Here is an 18,768-nt window from a genome sequence, read left to right on the forward strand (position 1 = left end):
CTCTGAGCGATCAGGTGAGGCCAGCGAGGGTGTGCTTGCAAATTCAAGCAATAAGGGGGGGGGGTTCCTGGGAGCTTCCAGCCCAGGCTAGAAGTCCCCATGGCTTCTGGCAGCTGGACATCAGCCCAGGTATTGGGGTGATTTTGGTCATGACAGTGTGCCTGTCCCACTGTTAACACGCATGAATGGGGGTTATGGGGTGGGGGTGGGGACTCAGGGCTGGACCGACATCCTAGTGGACCTGATGTGAAATTCCTGTCAAACAAACACCACTTTTAAATGGTTTGCTAGGAGTATTTCTGTATTGAAAGTTTCTAATTATGCTTTTTAAAAAAATACTAAAAATAAAGGTTCAAGCTGCCAAATTTTCTTCCAGGGTCTGTTTGCTCTCCCTCCAGAGATGTGCAGAGTGGGCGTGGCTTCTTCCCACCCACCGTGTCCTGCTCTTCCTGTTCTTGGCCTAAGTCTTGCACAGGAGCCTGTCGAGGCCCTGCGACACTTCCAGAAGCCAGGTCCATTTTCTCCATGAACTGGTGGTCCAGGGTTGAGTTTCCCCCTAGTTGGACTGGGAGCACATGTGGTAAGATGCCAGGGGAAGCTCCGTGTTTATCCTCCACATGCCTGGAAGGATGCAGTGGAAGCCTTTGCCTGGCATGGTTTCTTTCTGGCTTGAAGTTTCTGCCAAGCTTTAGGGCCCTGCTGGCCTGGGAAGCAGTGTTGGCAGGTCTGCCTTGCGGATAGCACGCTGCAGCACTGGCAGGGGGCAGTGCCAGGCGGGAGGGGCAGGGCAGGATGCCCTTCCTGGCCAAATCCCTTGGTTAAGTACCAGCATCTGCGGTGGCCCAAGTGCAGGGGAACCACTATTGCTACCTCTCCAGCAGCAGCCAGTGGTGAGTCTGACATGTCAGCTGCATTCAGACCAAACCCACCCCCGCAAATACCCAGAGATTGAGGCAGGAAGCTCTGTAGAAATTCATTTTATTCTTATTCAGACTATTTTCAAAAGAAGCAGTGGTGTGCTGTTTTTCTAAAAATATGCCTTTATAGATTTTTATATATGTATATTATAAAATCCATACATGTATTTACATGATTGCTACATACAAAATTACAGCACTGTGGTATGTACACATCTACAGGTACATTCTTGCCGCGCATCCCTGCTGTGCTTTCCCCACGTGAGGGAGGGAGACTGAATCAGTTGTGAGCAGCTGAGGGCTGGCCGGGCCATGGAGCCTCTGAGTTGGGGCCTAGGTGGAGGAGGTGGGGCGGCTGCAGAGGCAGGAGCAGCAGCCGCTGCAGCCTTCTGCAGGCAGGCAGGCAGCATCTAGAGGCTCCCGGCAGCCTCCCCCTCCCCTCCACCCCGTGGTGCCTGTGCTACCCTCAAGGTGGGGTGGCTGACCACAGATCCCTCTGGTGCCATTCTGTGGCCTGGACTTGTTTGGCTGGGCCAAGAAATTACGTATGTGAGGGGTAGAGGAGGGAGCTGTGGGAGGAGGAGACCCCGTCCAGCCCCAGCCTTGAGCAGGGGAAAGGGCTGGATGGCTAAAGCCTGCAGATGACTGGTGACAACACTCTGCCTGGCCCAGCTCTGCTAAGGGGCAGAGACTGAAGGCTGGGAGGGAGAGCAGTGGCGACCGGGGGACAGGGCCTTCTTCCTCCCTGGGGCTCGGGTGGCCTCAGCTGAGCTTGGGTAAGCCCCGTCTCTTAAACCCTGTGGCCAGAGGCTTGGCCTCCTGCCAGCCAAGGTGCATGCACGCGGGGGAGGGGCTGCCATCTCCCCTTCTACCCTGGGCCAGGGGCTGGGGAAGGAATGGAGGCTTAGGCCTGGCCCGCTGCCCCCACAGGTCTAGGCCCCTGGGGCTCAGGCCTCCTGAGGCATGCAGAGAAGGGCCTCCATTCCTTCTGTTCCCCATTTGCTAAAGTCGAGGAGGCAGCAGTGCCTGGGGGTGGGCTGCGATCTGTTGGGCGTGAGCTGCAAAGCCCAACACCAAGGGGCCCCTCTGGGAGGTGGCCTAACCCTGCTCAAGCACGGGGTCCTGGAGAAGCCCAGGCGTGGGCTTGGCCAGGCAGTGGGCCGAGGGAAGTCTTCAGTGGCCAAGACAGGCCCCCACCTCTAGGTCTCCATCCCCACTGACGAAAGGGAGCAGGCCCTCCTGGACCCATGGGGCCCTAGCATGAGGGGCAGGGCAGCTGCTGAGTGCAAGCTGCAGGGGAGGCCTCGCCTGCACCGCCTTTCCAGCTGCCTCCAGTCCACCCATCTTTGGTGGCCTGACTCCTCCCAACTTAAATTTTCCTGAAGAATGAGAAGAGTCGTTTGCTTTCAGTGGTGCTGGGCTCATCCCCCCGCCCAGTGCTGTGGCCCCTGCAGAGGGCGGCAGCCGGCTGGCTCCGTTCTTTCAGGTGCGTGTCCATCAGCTGCCGGTCAATGACCCTGTGCATGTCATCCTGCAGAGGGGAGGGGACAGTGGCCAGGACTGAGTAGCTGCTCTCACCTAGCCCTGGGGGTGGACAGGGAAGTGGCAACGTCAGACAGATGAGGGATGAGGATGTGATGAGTGAGAGGCTGCAGCCGGGACTGCCCTGACCAAGAAAGCGGTGAGCGTGGGCAAGATGCCAGGCGCACGCAGGAGCCATATGGCACCTCCAGCCTCCTCAGGCTTGGGCTGGGTTCTCCTCAACAGTGTTACCCCTGCTGGACTGCCACGGTCCTCAGCTGATGGCTCGGGTGGTCTGTCCCTACAGTCTCCACACTAGCACTCCACCTGCTCTGACCAGGCCTCACGGCTCTGCCTCCTGTGTCCTGTGGGCCTGGCTGGTGCCTCCAGTTTGGCTTGCCACCCCCAGCCCCGGCAGGCCCTAGGGCCACCTCAGCTTAACAGCTCCCCAGCCCAATGGCCTGGCCTCGGGGGCCCCTCCTGCCCTTTTTTCCTTTCCAATTATTCCAGCCTGAGCTGCTGATGCCCAGGCGCCAACAGCAGCCTCACGTGGCAAGGATGCCCTGGGTGCTGCCCTAGACCCCGCTGCTAAGGCTCCCATCTGCGGCAGAGGCCAGGGGCCTCACGGTCTTTAGGGGCTGTCCTGCACCAAATCAGGCCCATTTCTTTCAGCTTCCTCACTGGGGTAGGACCATCCCCCAACTCGAATTCGTTCATGTGGTCCAGAAAATGCCTTCCTCCCCACTCCCCGCCCCACCATGTTTTACAGAACAGCAGCCTCTCCCATAGAGAAGCCTGCGGACAGGGCAGCTCCACTCCCTTCCCATTCTGGTGGCTAGATTCTGACTCTGGGTAAGACTCCATTTGACAAAAGTTCTGCCACTAGCAAAGTTTGAAAACTCCTGCTTTAGAAGTATGAGCAGCCTGTGTAATTAGCATCATCAGTAAATGTAACATGCGTCTGCTCGATTCCTTCACTACTTGAACCTGGCAGGCTCTGCGGCATCCTGGTAAGACCGCAAGCTTTTCCGGCTAAACCCCTGAGTGAGTCAGCCTGTGGTGTCCAAGCACAGGACAGGTGAGGCCTGTGTCCAGGGCAGGCTCCCTGTGGCCAGGGCAGATGACCTCTTTGGTTCCGAGCAGCCACTGACGAGATGACGGCACGAAGTTGGGCTGGTCGGGCCCCTCCACCTGAGCAGCTTGTCTACTCCTCCTCCCTCATACCCATGGGTGTCGTTCTAATCTCTGCAGGTTTCAGCATGAAACAAAGGGGCCTTCCTGAGTCATCGTGGGGTCGCAGTGAGTGTGGACCCCTCATGTGCTCTGACTCAGGGCCTGCTCTCCAGCTTCCCCATCCTCTCAACCCTGTCTTTCAGACTCAGCTCATTCCTGGTCTTCTCCTTGCCCTTGTCTTCTTCCCTTCTCTTCCATCCCCTTTTCTGCTTGACCCTCAGAGCTGACACTGTGCCAGGTTATTTGCCAACACACGGTCCCTCCTTATAAGGTTCCAGTATATGATCCTTGACACAGTGCCCTGCACTTACGATGTGCTCAGTAAAATCTACGCTAAATCCAGTGTAGGAATGCTAAAGGGCCTTTCAAAAACCAACCTTTCAAAGCTGCCAATGTTTTGTTTGGCACACTGAAAACTGCATTTTTTAACTTTAAGCAATCAGGTCTGTCCAGGTTGCCCTTTAGAGTTTCCCAGACACATGCTGCTCATCATTCCAGGCCTGCTGGTCCCTCAGTGGACGGAACAGCCATCTATGAGAAGACGGCACCAGCTGTTAGCACTGGGCCACACGCTGCCGAAGAGCTCACTGGACGCGACTGTGATGGAGGAGGGAGCTGGGACTCGAGGGCATGTCACACTGCACAGAGATGACGCCAGGCTCCAGCACACAGAACACAGTGGGCCATGAGGGGAGGCAGCGGGGCAGCACAGCAATGGCAGGGCGAGAGGGTGGATGGGATGTAGGGCTCAGTCTCACCTCAAAGGCAGGAGGGGTGTACAACTAAAGCTGTTGATACGGGAACTGAGAAAGGCCACTAGATCAGAAACCAAAGGAGCCAGATAGTAAAAAGCCCTGAGGAAGCAAACTGTAGCCGGGAGAGAAGAGAGAGAGCAGCGGTCAGCCAGGGCGCGGCCAGCTGGCTGCCATGCAGGAGCCGAGGAGCCAGGGACGGGCACCCTGCGGTGGGGCCAGTGCTCTGGCTGCCAGCCCCATGGGGCCCTGGGAGTAATGGTCACCAACAACCTGCCCTCCACAGGGGGCTTACCTTGTAAAGCCACAGACGGCTTTTCATCTGTCTGGATGAGAATTCTTGGGGAGAAATATTAATGTTCATACCCATATCCTAAAACTGTGCTACCTCAACCTCACCAACAAAACCCAGCCAGCCACAGCCCAGTCCAGTGGGGAGCCATGCTGGACCCTGAAAACAGTGGGCCTAGAGAGGGACCCACTGACTCCTCTTCCCCAGGGCCTGCGCCAGCACAGTGCTCTTTGGAAAAAGGAGGCTGGCCCTTGAGAAGGGGAAGGGCAGCAGCTGCTGGCTGCAGGAGGGTTGCTGAGCCGCATCCAGCTGTGAATTTTCATGCAATTATACTGAGCTTCCTGGGCCTCCATGTTAACCAGTTGTTTCTTTCCAGCTTAAAGCCCAGACAACCAGCTGAAAGGGGGCCCCATGCCAAGTCTGGAGATCACTATATCTCCAGGCAGCAGCAGCCTGGGCACTGTTGCTCAAAAGCATCCTTAAGCATTCTTCCCCAAGGACTAGGGGACATGAGCTCTGGATCTTGCCAGGTGAAGACTGGGATGTGCTGTTCACCCAGTCACATGGGACCCTCCAGTGGCAAACTCTCCTTACACTCTGCCTGGGTTCAGAGATTCCTCCTGGAGTCTCCTCTCGCCCTGGATCTCAGGCTCCGGTTTACCTGCCAAGCTTCCAGCTGCTGTGAGAGGTTCAGTTTCTGCTGAATGGCATCCAGCAACTGGCTGTTGAGAGACATCATATCCATCCTGCACTTGGCAAGTTCCAGCTCCACAGCGTTCTTCCTGGAACAGACAAGCCGGGGTGAACATGGACACCTTGTGCCGGAGGCATCTTGGTCTTTACTTGGGGCACCTGGAGTCCCAGGATGAGGAAACAGGCTCTGACCCTGAACTCACAATAGCAGCTGTAACAATAACTATGATGTTGCCTGCAGAGGGTTAGTTTGCAACATGTTTTCACATATATTCTCTCAGTCATCCCCACCTCACGGATAAAGGAACAGAAGTTGAGGCCGGGCATGGTGGCTCATGCCTGTAATCCCAGCACTTTGGGAGGCTGAGGCGGGTGGATCACCTGAGGTCCAGCGTTCGACACCAGCCTGACCAACATGGAGAAACCCCATCTCTACTAAAAATACAAAATTAGCCAGGCGTGGTGGCACATGCCTGTAATCCCAGCTACTCGGGCTGAGGCAGGAGAATCGCTTGAACCCGGGAGGAGGAGGTTGCAGTGAGCCGAGATCGCGCCATTGCACTCTAGCCTGGGCAAAAAGAGCAAAACTCCGTCACACACACACACACCACACACACACACACACACACACACACACACACACACACACACACACACAACACACACACACACACACACACACACACACACACACACACACACACAAGTTGAAAAAGGACAATACTAAAATAAGGACTGGAACCCAGAGGGGATCAAAAGCTTCACACAGCATAAAGGAGCTACTCATCCTTCCCCAAAATGGCCCATTCCCCACTGGAAGGCAGGGACCTTGTCCTGCTGGTATAGAAGGGATTCCTTGTAGTTAGCAACCCCCCTTAGGGGAACTGTTCTGAAGATATAGAGGTGTGCGAAGGTAGCCACACAGTGGTGATCATTACAGCTTAGCTAATCAGAGTAGCCAAATGGTCATGAATGATAGGATGGAATACAGTCACCAGTAAAAACCATAAAATAGGCTGGGTGCGGTGGCTCACGCCTGTAATTCCAGCACTTTGGGAGGCCGAGGCGGGCGGATCACGAGGTCAGGAGATCGAGACCATCCTGGCTAACACGGTGAAACCCTGTCTCTACTAAAAATACAAAAAATTAGCCAGTCATGGTGGCAGGCGCCTGTAGTCCCAGCTACTGGGGAGGCTGAGGCAGGAGAATGGCGTGAACCCGGGAGGCAGAGCTTGCAGTGAGCCCAGATTGCGCCACTGCACTCCAGCCTGGGCAACAGAACAAGACTCCGTCTCAAAAAAACAAAACAAAAAAAACCCCAAAAACCATAAAGTGTGGCCAGGCACAGTGGCTCGTGCCTGTAATCCCAGCACTTTGGGAGGCCAAGGTGGAAGGATCACCTGAGGTCAGGAGTTCGAGACCAGCCTGGCCAACATGGCAAAACCCCATCTCTGCTAAAAATACAAAAATTAGCTGGGTGTGGTGGCAGGTGCCTGTAGTCCCAGCTACTGGGGAGGCTGAGGCAGGAGAATGGCGTGAACCCGGGAGGCGGAGCTTGCAGTGAGCCCAGATTGTGTCACTGCACTTCAGCCTGGGCAATAGAGCAAGACTCCGTCTCAAAGATATAAAAACAACAAAACCCCACAAAAAACCATGAGGTAGAATGTTTATTGACGGTTCATAACATATTGCTGAGTGGAAAAAGCACCAGAAAACAAGGTCTAGTATAATACTAGTTTTGTAAAACAAAAACTGCCTGTGTCCGCAGGGTGCGGTGGCTCACGCCTCTAATCCCCAGCACTCTGGGAGGCCAAGGTGGGCGGATCACCTGAGGTTGGGAGTTCGAGACCAGCCTGACCAACATGGAGAAACCCCGCCTCTACTAAAGATACAAAAATTTGTCGGGCGTGGTGGCGCATGCCTGTAATCCCAGCTACTCGGGAGGCTGAGGCAGGAGAATCACTTGAATCCGGGAGGCGGAGGTTGCAGTGAGCCGAGATCGCGCCACTGCACTCCAGCCTGGGCAACAAGAGCAAAACCCTGTCTCAAAACAAAACAAAACAAAACAAAAAACTGCCTGTGTGTTCAAGGAGATGCACAAAAATGTCTAGGTGGTTATCTCTGGGTGATGATTACTGATGGGTAACTCCTCCGACATAATTTTGCATTTTTTATTTTCACATTTGTGTTTCACGTATTACTTTGTTCACCTTTCCCAACATTCCTAAATCACGGCTGTTCAATGCAAAAGAAAATTAATTTTTTTCGAGGGCAGGGGAACGGGAATAAAGGTGGAAGGACCTCTGCAGAGGCAGCCCTGGTTGCCCAACTGCAGAAACCTGTATTATTTAGTCCTTGCCTTCACTAATCGCTCCCTTAAGCACTCGAAACAGCAAAGCTAACAAAAGCGTGCTCCTTGTACAGGGCCAGCGACTAATGTGCAGGGCTCAAGGGCAGCTAGAGGATCCGCCTGCAGAGGCTGCCTAGCTCGAGCTTCACAACACCGACTGCACTAACCGAAGTGCGGCCGGAAAAAGGAACAGGTTGATTGATCCCACTTGCAAACTGCTCAGGCCACTGCTGCGACCAGCACTTCTTTGGCTTCAGGTCTACCGAACAATTAGTCACCTGTGCCGACACGGCAAGTGTGCCCCGCCCGCCGGCCCACCTGCCTTCCCTAGAGAAACCGCTCCAGACAGCTCAGCCACCGCGTCAGCCCCGCCCACTGCGGCAGCGACAGGACCCGAGCCCGTCCAATGGATGCTGAGGGCTCAGATGCAGAAGGCTGCCTCCGTCACACCCACTGCTATTGGCTGGCAGCAAACAGCGGAAATCCTCACGCGGCATCGGTTGCCATGGACACCCCTCCAGTAGCGTCAGAACCCGTGGTGCCCCACGACAGCCACAGCCTCCTGAGCTTCCGGCGTCCCCCGGCAGGTGGCGCCGAGAGCAGCGGGAGCCCCAGGAATGTGCTGACTAACGTTGCCGCCGAGGGGCAGATGGGCCCAGGGCTACAGCGGCGGCGCAGCGCCGGGCATAGTGGGGTTCCCTTCCTTCCCAAAAACGCCCTGAGGCAGGGGCTGCCTGGACGACCTCCAATCCTGGCTACGCGCTGCACCCTTGGGACATTTGCTCACCAAGGAATAAGTGCTCGTCATTCATGGGAAACCCCAGACCAGGATCAACACATTAATCACATTTTAAAAATAAGAATATTCCAAGGGCTCGAATAATTCCTTTTTCCAAATGAAACCACTAGTAACTGACTTGTTTTTGTAAGGCAGATTGCTAGCCCAAGATTTATTTTTGGTTTTAGTGAAGGCCTTTCACCTGCAAGGAGATAAAAAATTGCTACTTAATTTTCCTGAAACTCATTTATTGTATAGGAGAAGGTGCACCTTAAGGTTTCTGCAGCCCAGTGACGAGAAGGAAGTGGTGGGATTCTTAAGGATTCTCACCCCTGACTACACATTAAAATCAAGGGGGAAAGAAGTGGGCCCCAACTGACCCCACCCAGTGATTTCAACTGTATTGTTCTGGTGAGCTTCCTGGTGTCTGAGAGCTCCCCAGATGATTGTAATGTGCGGCCAGGATGGAGAACCAGAGAGAACGGATATGGAAGAAGCATATGGTAAAACTAAGTTCCTATACAAATGGGGGGGGGGGGGGGGGTGGTTTCCTCTTTAAATGATTCCTTAGGCTTGTCGTCTCAATTCTTGTATAACAAAAATTCATTTCTAAGGTATGGGAAAAGAACTATCCTCCCAGAGTAACCTAACTGCCCAGCCAGCCCTGTTCCATAGGAGTCCAGGAAGGACAGGACCCTTGCTCCAGAGTTCTCCCTACTGGGGGCATCCTTCCAGAGGGGAGAATTTGCAAGTCTAATCAGACTCCTGGATAGTAACTGGGCCTCCTTTGAAAGCAGGCAAGAGCATGCATTACAAGGTTTCATGTAGATTTGCTCACCCAGGTGGCAGAGCTAGGTTTTAATTTTTTTTTTTTTTTTTTTTAAGGGAGAAAGACTGGACAACTTGCTTCTTCTCTCCTGCACCCTGACACTTTCTCTGTTTGTATCCCCCACCTTCCATCCCACCTTCCATATGATGACAGAATATGATCTTAATGTTCAGCTTCTTGTCTGAGAGAAGGTAACCAACCCATGTGTACTTCTATCTTCATTCGCCTTTTTTTTTTTTTGAGGCAGGATCTTGCTCTGTCATCCAGGCTGGAGTGCAGTGGCATGATCACAGCTCACTGCAGCCTCAACCTTCTGGGCTCAAGTGATCCTCCCACCTCTGCGACTCCAAGAGTGTACCACCACACTCAGCTAATTTTTTATTTGTATTTTTGGTAGAGACAGGGTCTCACTATGTTGCCCAGGCTGGTCTTGAACCCCTAGGCTCAAGCAATCCTCCCATCTTGGCCTCCCAAAGTGCTAGGATTACAGACGCCCTTGCCTGGCCTCCTCCTGCTTTTGATTTCTAATGGACTTCCACGATAAGCATCTTCATTTTACCATTTTATTCCATCACACAATTTCACTGTTATTCATAAAGGTATGCTGCCTCCTCTATCACACTTACTTTTTTTTGAGACAGGGCCTCACTCTGTCACCCAAGCTGGAGGGCAGTGGTGCAATCTTGGCTCACTGCAACCTCCACCTCCTGAATTTGTGATCCTCCAACCTGGCTACTTTTTTTTTTTTTTTTTTCTGGGTAGAGATGGGGTTTCACCATGTTGGCCAGGTTGGTCTCGAACACCTGACCTCAAGTGATCCACCTGCCTCAACCTCCCAAAGTGCTGGGATTGCAGGCCTGAGCCGCCGCACCCCAGCCTTATCACACTGTTACATAGGTATCCATGAACTAAATATAGTGGAAATCCAAGCAGCAAAGATACATCGTTATGTGGGATTCACCAGGAATAATTTCTAAAATGAACTAGAAACTGACAGACACCATGACATGAGGTTCTGACCAGAAAGAAAAGGGGACCCAAAGTTAAAACGGAAATGGAGGTAATGAAAATGATGAAAGAGAACAGAAGGGAGGGGGAAAGTGTGCGTGGAAGTGAAGTTAGAGTATGAGTAATTTTTTTTTTTTTTGAGACAGAGTCCCCGTTCTGTTGCCCAGGCTGGAGTGCAATGGCACGATCTCAGCTCACTACAGCCTCTGCCTCCCGGGTTCAAGTGATTCTCCTGCCTCAGCCTCCCGAGTAGCTGGGATTACAGGCGCCTACCACCATGTTCGGCTAATTGTTGTATTTTTAGTAGAGATGGGGTTTCACCATGTTGGCCAGGCTGGCCTCAAACTCCTGACCTTAGGTGATCTGCCTGCCTCGGCCTCTCATAGTGCTGGGATTACAGGTGTGAGCCACCGCAACTGGCCTGAGTATGAGGAATTTTAAAGTCAGAAGTTAAAATGTGTGTCATATTATTTTTTTTACAAAGGCATACAGTATCTTATTTACAAATTGTTTCCAGGTAGCTCATTTTAGCTTCCCAACAAGTAGCAGTGTAGCAGAGGGAAAAGGGTGTCAGAAAGACGGGAATCAGAAGACGAGGTGGAGGCTCATGAGTCACTGCTGGCTGTGGCCCTGGCAAAGTATTTCTTAGTTTCCTCATCTGTAAAATTGGGATTAAAAATTTTTACTTCTTACTGTGGCTGGGAGGATTAAAGAATAAAAGTGTTGGCCAGGTGCGGTGGCTCACACCTGTAATCCCAGCACTTTGGGAGGCCAGGGCGGGTGGTTCACAAGGTCAGGAGATCGAGCCCATCCTGACTAACACGGTGAAACCCCATCTCTACTAAAAATACAAAAAATTAGCAGGGCATGGTGGCACATGCCTGTAGTCCCAGCTACTTGGGAGGCTGAGGCACGAGAATCGCTTGAACCTGGGAGGCGGAGTTTGCAGTGAGCCAAGATCACGCCACTGTATTCCACCTGGGCAACTGAGTGAGACTCCGTCTCAATGAAAAGAAAAAAAAAAAGAATAAAAGTGCTTTGTAAACTATAAAGTGATGTATAAATATTACTATTGGCTGGGCACAGTGGCTCACGCCTGTAATCCCAGCACTTTGGGAGGCTGAGGCACGTGGATCACTTGAGGTCAGGAGTTCGAGACCAGCCTGACCAACACGGTGAAACCCCGTCTCTACTAATACAAAAATTAGCCAAGCATGGGGGCACATGCCTGTAATTCCAGCTACTTGGCTGAGGCAGGAGAATCGCTAGAACCTGGGAGGTGGAGGTTGCAGTGAGCCGAGGTCGTGCCATTGCTCTCCAGCCTAGGTGACAGAGCAAGACTCCATCTCAATAAATAAATAAATAAATATTACTATTAATATTTTGTAAATGACCCCAAAGTAGACACATTTTTGGTAACTATCTCCTCACACTCCTTGAACAGGGTGGGGCGGGGCACGGTGGCTCATGCTTATAATCTCAGCACTTTGGGCAGATCCCTGGAGCCCAGGAGTTCAAGACCAGCCTGAGCAACAGAGCAAAACCTCGTCTCTACAAAAAACAAAAACAAAAACTAGCCAGGTGTGGTGGCGTGCACCTGTAGTCCCAGCTACTTGGGAGGCTGAGAGGTGAGAGGATTGCTCCAGCCCAGGAGGTCAAAGATGCAGTTAGCTGTGACTGGGCCACTATACTCCAGCCTGGGTGGCAGAGTAAGACCCTGTCTCAAAAAAATAAATACATAAAAAGTAATTCACAGAGGAATAGGGATATGTAAATATGTTTGTTTCCAAAGTCTCTGAATGTAAGAGAATGTGTTTATGAAGAAAATGTGGCCAGGCTGGACGTGGTGGCTCATGCCTGTAATCCTAACACTTTGGGAGGCCGAGGTGGGCAGATCACTTGAGGCCAGGAGTTCGAGAGTAGCCTGGCCAACATGGTGAAACCCCATCTCTACTAAAAATACAAAAATTAGCCAGGCGTGGTGGCGTGTGCCTGTAATCCCAGCTATTCAGGAGACTGAGGCATGAGAACAGCTTGAACCTAAGAGGTGGAGGTTGCAGTGAGCTGTGAGCATGGGTGACAGAGTGAGACTTTCTCTCAAAAAAAAAAAAAAGTAAAATAAAAGAAACACGGCTGGGTGCAGTAGCTCACGCCTATAATCTCAGCACTTTGGGAGGCTAAGGTGGGTGGATCACTTGAGCCCAGGAGTTCAAGACCAGCCTGGGTAACATGGTGAAAACTCGTATCTACGAAAAATACAAAAATCTGCCCAGCATGGTGGCACAGCTACTTGGGAGGCTGAGGAGGGAAGATCACTTGAGCCCAGGAGGTGGAAGCTGCAGTGAGCTATGATTGTGTCACTGCACTCCAGCCTGGGTGACAAAGAGAGACCCTGTCTCAAACAAACAAACAAAAAAACACAAAACATTTTTAAAAAGACCTAGTTTGCTGGGCACAGTGGCTCATGCCTGTAATCCCAGGACTTTCGGAGGCTGAAGTAGGAGGATCGCTTGAGCCCAGGGGTTTAAGACCAGCCCTAGCAACATGGCAAGACCTGGTCTCTAACAAAAATACAAAAAATTAGCCAGGCGTGGTAGTGTGTACCTGAGGTCCCAGCTACTCGGGAGGCTGAGGTGGGAGGATCGCTCGAGACCAGGATGGGGAGGTTGCAGTGAGCCAAGATCATGCCACTGCACTCCAGCCTGGGTGACAGAGTGAGACTCTGTCTCCAAAAAAAAAGACCTAGTTTATTGGAAATATATGGGACATAGGAAAATGCTAAGTGGCGCTATGGGATGCAATCAAACCCAGAATGCAGCAAATCTCTGAGACAAATGATCCACTTTCTTCAACAAATAAATATAATATGAAAAAGAAGAAAGAGGAGATGTTACAGACTTTTGGGACACATCAGTTAAATGGAATATGTAGGCTTTGGAGTCTGATTCTAAATCAGTTATAAAAAGATATTTATGGGCCAATTGGGGAAATTCTAACATCAACTGGATTCTGATATTATTAAGAAATTATTACTTTTTTCAAGTGTGAACATTGTATTGTGTTTTTTTTTTCTTTTAATTCTTTCTGGTAGAGATGTATACTGAAGTGTTTATGGAGGAGATGACACTATGTCTTGAGATTTGTTTTAACATAATCCAACAGGCAGGTGGAGGAAGTGGGTGAGGATATAGATGAAATAACACTGACCATATGCTGATTAGTATTGAGGCTGAGAAATGAAGTCATCTTATATCTTCTATTTTTGTGTTTGCTTGAAAATGTCCATAATAAAAAATAGAAACAAAAAACAAAAAAACTAAAAAAAAAAGGTAGATATATACATATGATATACATATGATAAAATTGGAGGCTGGGAGTGGTGGCTTACGCCTGTAATCCCAGCACTTTGGGAGGCCAAGGCGGGCGGATCACCTGAGGTCAGGAGTTGGAGACCAGCCTGGCCAATATGGTGAAACCCTGTCTCTACTAAAAATACAAAAATTAGCTGGGCATGGTGGCAGGCACCTGTAATCCCAGCTACTTGGGAGGCTGACAGGAGAATCGCTTGAACCTGGAGGCAGAGGTTGCAGGGAGCCAAGATCACGCCATTGCACTCCAGTCTGGGCAACAAGAGTGAAACTCAGTCTCAAAAAAAAAAAAAAAAAAAAAGGAAAGCTCTTTAAGATACAAGTGCAAAAGGGCAAGACATGTAGAGTATCATCCTATTGATGTCTAAAAACACATAATAACTACATTGCCTACACACCTACATATGCGTAAGAAAAAGAGCTGCAAAAAACGCACAGCTAACTTTCAATATCAGCATGTGTCTGGGGAGGAGAACGGGAATGGGGGTGGGTAGCAGTGAAACTAACTTTTACCTTTGTATTCTTTTGTATGATTTAATTTAAAAAATTGAGCATATGCTCAATTCTATATACTCAACTTTATCTTAAGAATAAAGTGAAGCCATCCCTACTCACTTTGCAATGGCCTCATCGCGGTCCCTGATGGCCTTCTGAAGCTGCTCCTTTGGCTCCTTGTCCTCAGATGTGACTCTGAGTCGGTCTCTCTCCTCTTTTAGGGCAGTCATCTCCACACTCAGCAATGTCACCTAACAGGAGAATGAATATGGTATCACTGCTGCTGTCCTGGGTGGTTTTCCCTCCAAGAGGGAAAAAGGAACAGAGACCCCAGGCAGGCCCAGGGTACGTGTGTGGGGGTGCAGGCTGGTAGCATTCCACTGCCATCCTGCTTCAAGGGAGGGCCTGTCTCTCTTGAAGAAAGGGTACCACATCACATGCTAGGCTTGAGCTTGGCATCAAGGGAGCTGGAGGGAGTTTAGCTCCGGACCTGCAGCCGTAGGCCAGATCCCCTTTGCACTCAGCACAGCATAATTACCTCCTCCATCTCCAGGCACTCCAGGTAACAAGTGAATGACGACCATAAGTCATCATGACACACAGTTTTTAGGGTAGGGAATCCCGTTTCCTTTCCCACCATCTCCCACTCAACATGGATGCTGCTATCAACAGAGCCCTGGATGGTTCTAAAGCTGGAGACCCTGCTCCCCAGTGACAGCCCTTGGCACAGCCCAGCTCTCTTTCGTTCCTCATTCAGCTCCCCAGGTGAAAGCCACAGGGAACTTAGACACCTAAGTGACGTTATCATCTTCCACCTCAAACCTGTTACCTTTTTTGTGGCCCAGGCTTCAGCAAAGGGCACCACCGCCTTCTCAGGTCCTTGTGCCCCAGCTGGGAGTCAACCTTTGGCAGTGAGGCACCCCTCCAGGGGCTCCGTCAGGGACCACAGCTTACCCTGCCCCACAGTACGGTAACCCTGTGTACACCATGATCTGTGTGATGGCAGGAAGCATGTCACATCCATCTGTGCATCCCAGAGCCTGGCTGTGTAGGGTGCTTAATCTCAAAGCAGTAGACAATTGTCATTTTTTGGCTAGTCATCATCCAAAATCTCTTCCCATTTTGGGGGCACTCCTGGTTGTGTGAGACTTGGTGTGACACAAGGCTCGACCTCCAACTAAAGAAGCCAACAAGGAATAGACATTTCCTTTCCCAGGCAGTCTGGGCATGGGCCTATGACCAAACTTGCCAGTTACAACCCCTTCCAGGGACTGCAGCTCTGAGCACAGCAAAGCCTCAGGCAAGGGAGGAATTAGTGACACGGGCAGCAGTTTGTTTCTGTTGTCCCTTTTCCCATGGCCCTTTCTAGTTTTGGAGCTGAGTTCTCCCACTTTCCTGTTGATTCTGTAAGCTTTCAGGTCTGATACATTCTCTTTCTGCTTACATTAAGCAGAGTACATGTTTTGCTGTTTGCAACCAGAAACCCTGCCTGGTAGAGCTTTCAATAAATATTTATTGAATAATGAAAGGGTGGGAGCCCCTTCTTCTCAGTTGATAAGATCAGACGTGAGTCACGATGCCTAACCCTGCCTTCATGTTAAATATTACACATACTTTGACATTTTTCCAAGGGAGGATCCATCCATACAGGTCTGCCTCCCTCCCACAAGGGGACAGATGCCACCTTTCAGTATACTCCTCTGTTCTTCAAGTCCCAGGTCTAATCTTCTTCAGCTAGAATGAAACTGAGCAAAGACCCCAGGTGTAAGGCTGAAGATCAAGCTTCCCTTGATCTTGAAGTGTCTGAAAATCAATACACTTCAGACATTCCCCAGAATGAGACGGCAGAGCTGCCAGCCCCTGGGGTAGCAGCCACTCTGGAGGAATTCAGAGGACACCCAACAGTGAAGAGGGACAGAAGGACAATCTGTTGCCACCATAAGCAATGGGTTTTATACTCTGCAGAGTCTGGCAGGAAACATCAGGGCCAGGTGCTCTGTACTGGTAGCAGCTTTCCTGGTAGGGACAGCTGGGTGAGGAGGGCGGAAGCCTCGGGGAGGAACAGGCTGGAGCACCTGCGGCTACCCAGCACACACATGCATCTAGCCCTGAGGCAGACAAGGCACCAGGGCAGAGCCCAGCCTCTCCCTATTTAGCAGCAGACTCTGCAGCCTGGTAGGCCAGGACTCAAGACCCACAAAGTGCCTGGAAGAGACAGCCAGACCTCCTCTTAGGCCAAACGAGCCCTGCCGTGGCCTTGGGCCAGCTGTGGGCCAGTTAGACGTTCTGCCAGCAGAGTAAGGGACAGGTAAAACTACATGCTAGGCAGGAAAAGCCAACATTTAACATGCTCCAGATAAAACTTCAGAAGAACTTTTTACTTTGGCCTAAAAAACCTGGTCCAGTTACAGCCTACCAGACATGTGCCTTAGGAGAGGTGACAAGGCACTTGCCCTCTTTGAGCTATACATACTTTTCATAAAAAGCAGGAATAAAAATAACTATTTCTCACCACTAAGTTGTCGTTGAGGATTACGAGATAAATGATATCAAGGGCTCAATGCAGTGCCTGGCATATGGTTGTAAGCTCTACTCTCTCCTCCCTCCTGCAAGGTGGGACCTAATCACTGCTGTCATGATAACCGATCTGGCTTGTTTATACAAAGACTTAGGTTACATCCACCCCCAAATCCACTTTTCCAAAATATGGTGGGTGTCCCCGCAATTAAATAGCAAAGAAAACATATTGAAGGCTTAATTTGCTCTTTTGTTCAACAACATTTGAATGCTTATTCTCAGCAAGGTACTGTGCTAGATGCTTTAGGAGAGGACACAGCTAGATCAGACCTTGAGCTCATCCTCATGGGGTCTAGGGTTTGACTGAGAAGATGAGATGTGAGCAGGGTAACTGTGACAAGACAGAGCCAGGGGTGCTCCACGAGGAAGGGAATCAAGAGGGTTTCAGGAGGAAGTGACGCTAGATTGGGAACTTGAAGGCTGATTAGCATGGAGATATGAGCAGGTGGGAGGCAAGGCCTTCTGGGCACAGAGAAAGCTGGGGAGAAGGCCCAGATGTGGGTAGCATGGGGTGCGTGTGCCACTGCCCTTTATATCCTATGTTCAGTTCTGCTAAAGCAAAGGGGGCAAGAGGGAAACCAGAGGGACCTATGCGGCTGGAATGCAGCCAGACTGCACAGCCACAAGGGCTCAAGGCTTCCTGCCATTTGATAATGGGAACCCACCCAGAACTTGTAAGGGGCGTCCCAGTTTCAAGTCACGCTTCAGGAAGATCAATCCAAAGCATGTGAGGGTGGGCGGGCTGGGGGAAGGCAGATAAATTGGGAAGTGGTGACCATAGCCAGGGTGTGAAAGGATGCAGGTCTTGAAATAGGGCAGGAACTAGGAGGATGGAGGATGGAGGACAGGGCCATGCTGAGATTTCAGAGGAGAGGCGCCCAGATTTGGCGAGTGAAGCCCAGAGGATCCCAGCACTCTCTGCATGTTCATGCCCCTTCTGGAGTAACAAGTGTGCACTTGAGTCAAGCATGAAGGATCCAAACAACAGAAATGGGATGCTTCTAACTGAGCCTCCTGCCACCTGGGTGACAGGCCTGAGAACTGGCTGAGGGCCTCACTGATAACGTGTTCATATTCTACAGACTAATCGCAGAATACCCCCCTGCGTCCTAGCAGCTGCTCCACACACACCAGAGCTGAGGGGTGGGCCACTTGGGGAACAGAGGAGGAGGCAGTTCCTTGCCACTGATGGGAGTGGGGTAGGAGGCAGCACACCACCACATGAAGGACTTTGTTCCTTAAGCACAGTAACAGGTGCCGGCAAGTCTTCAGGTCTGGCTATGGATTTTGCTTCTAAAAAATAATTACCAGTCAAATTAAACCTACGCTTTCCTTTATTTAAAAGTCTGGGTAGGCTTCCAGCCCCCACACCTTTGACCTCTGGCCTAGTTTTCAAGAGAGAAAAGAACACTCTCAGGTAACAGGCTCAGAGGCTGGGTCAGCCATCAGATGAGGTTTGAGCCCAGTCCAGGTGCTGTGTGCTAGAACCTCAGTCCCACCTAACCATGTCTGGGCCTTGCCCCCAAAAGGGCTCAGAGATGGCTCTGACTGTCCTCTTGGCACTGTGGGGTCCTAGAGAGCAGGGGCCCTGCACATCCATCTGGTGCCTCTCAGGGCCTAGTGCAGCACTAGGCACGCAGTGGGTGTCAGTGGATGCTGAACCAACCTTGCATGCAGACACAGCAATTTCTGCAGTCATTCTGGGACTCAATCTGCACCCTACCCCTGCCTTGGGAGGCCAGTGTTACTCCCCATGAGGTGGCTTTGCTACGTGCAGTGTGGCTGAGACGTTTTCTGCTTTGACTGAGCATCTGGGAAGAGATGGCCTACAGAAGTCCAATTCTATACCCGGTGTGGGACATGAGTACAACCTTCCACTTGGTGAACCATTTGAAAGAGAATCTACAGGAATTGGCCTAAACCATTATCAGCTGAACTTCTAAGAAAAATTTCCA

General features: G+C 51.2%; 1 protein-coding gene across 3 annotated transcripts in view; it reads right to left on the reverse strand.

The window, feature by feature from the left end:
• Positions 1-966: 966 nt before the first annotated feature.
• BICDL1 (BICD family like cargo adaptor 1) overlaps positions 967-18,768 on the reverse strand; it is a 108,343-nt gene continuing 90,541 nt past the window's right edge. Inside the window, exons 8-11 of one of the 3 annotated variants that reach the window (XR_009208938.1) lie at positions 14,357-14,487; positions 5,377-5,497; positions 4,430-4,538; positions 2,323-2,448 (exon numbers count right to left, since the gene is read on the reverse strand). Coding sequence is in view for 2 of the 3 variants with exons in the window: in XM_058425134.1 (XP_058281117.1) it covers positions 2,287-2,448; positions 5,377-5,497; positions 14,357-14,487 (414 nt within the window). In the remaining variant the exon portion in view is untranslated. Of the gene's footprint in view, positions 2,449-4,429; positions 4,539-5,376; positions 5,498-14,356; positions 14,488-18,768 lie in introns of all 3 variants that reach the window. The other 2 variants (XM_058425134.1, XM_032168539.2) reach the window with 2 other exon arrangements.

The sequence above is a fragment of the Hylobates moloch genome, unplaced genomic scaffold (genome assembly GCF_009828535.3).
Source record: "Hylobates moloch isolate HMO894 unplaced genomic scaffold, HMol_V3 SCAFFOLD_12, whole genome shotgun sequence".
NCBI classification, from domain to species: domain Eukaryota; kingdom Metazoa; phylum Chordata; class Mammalia; order Primates; family Hylobatidae; genus Hylobates; species Hylobates moloch.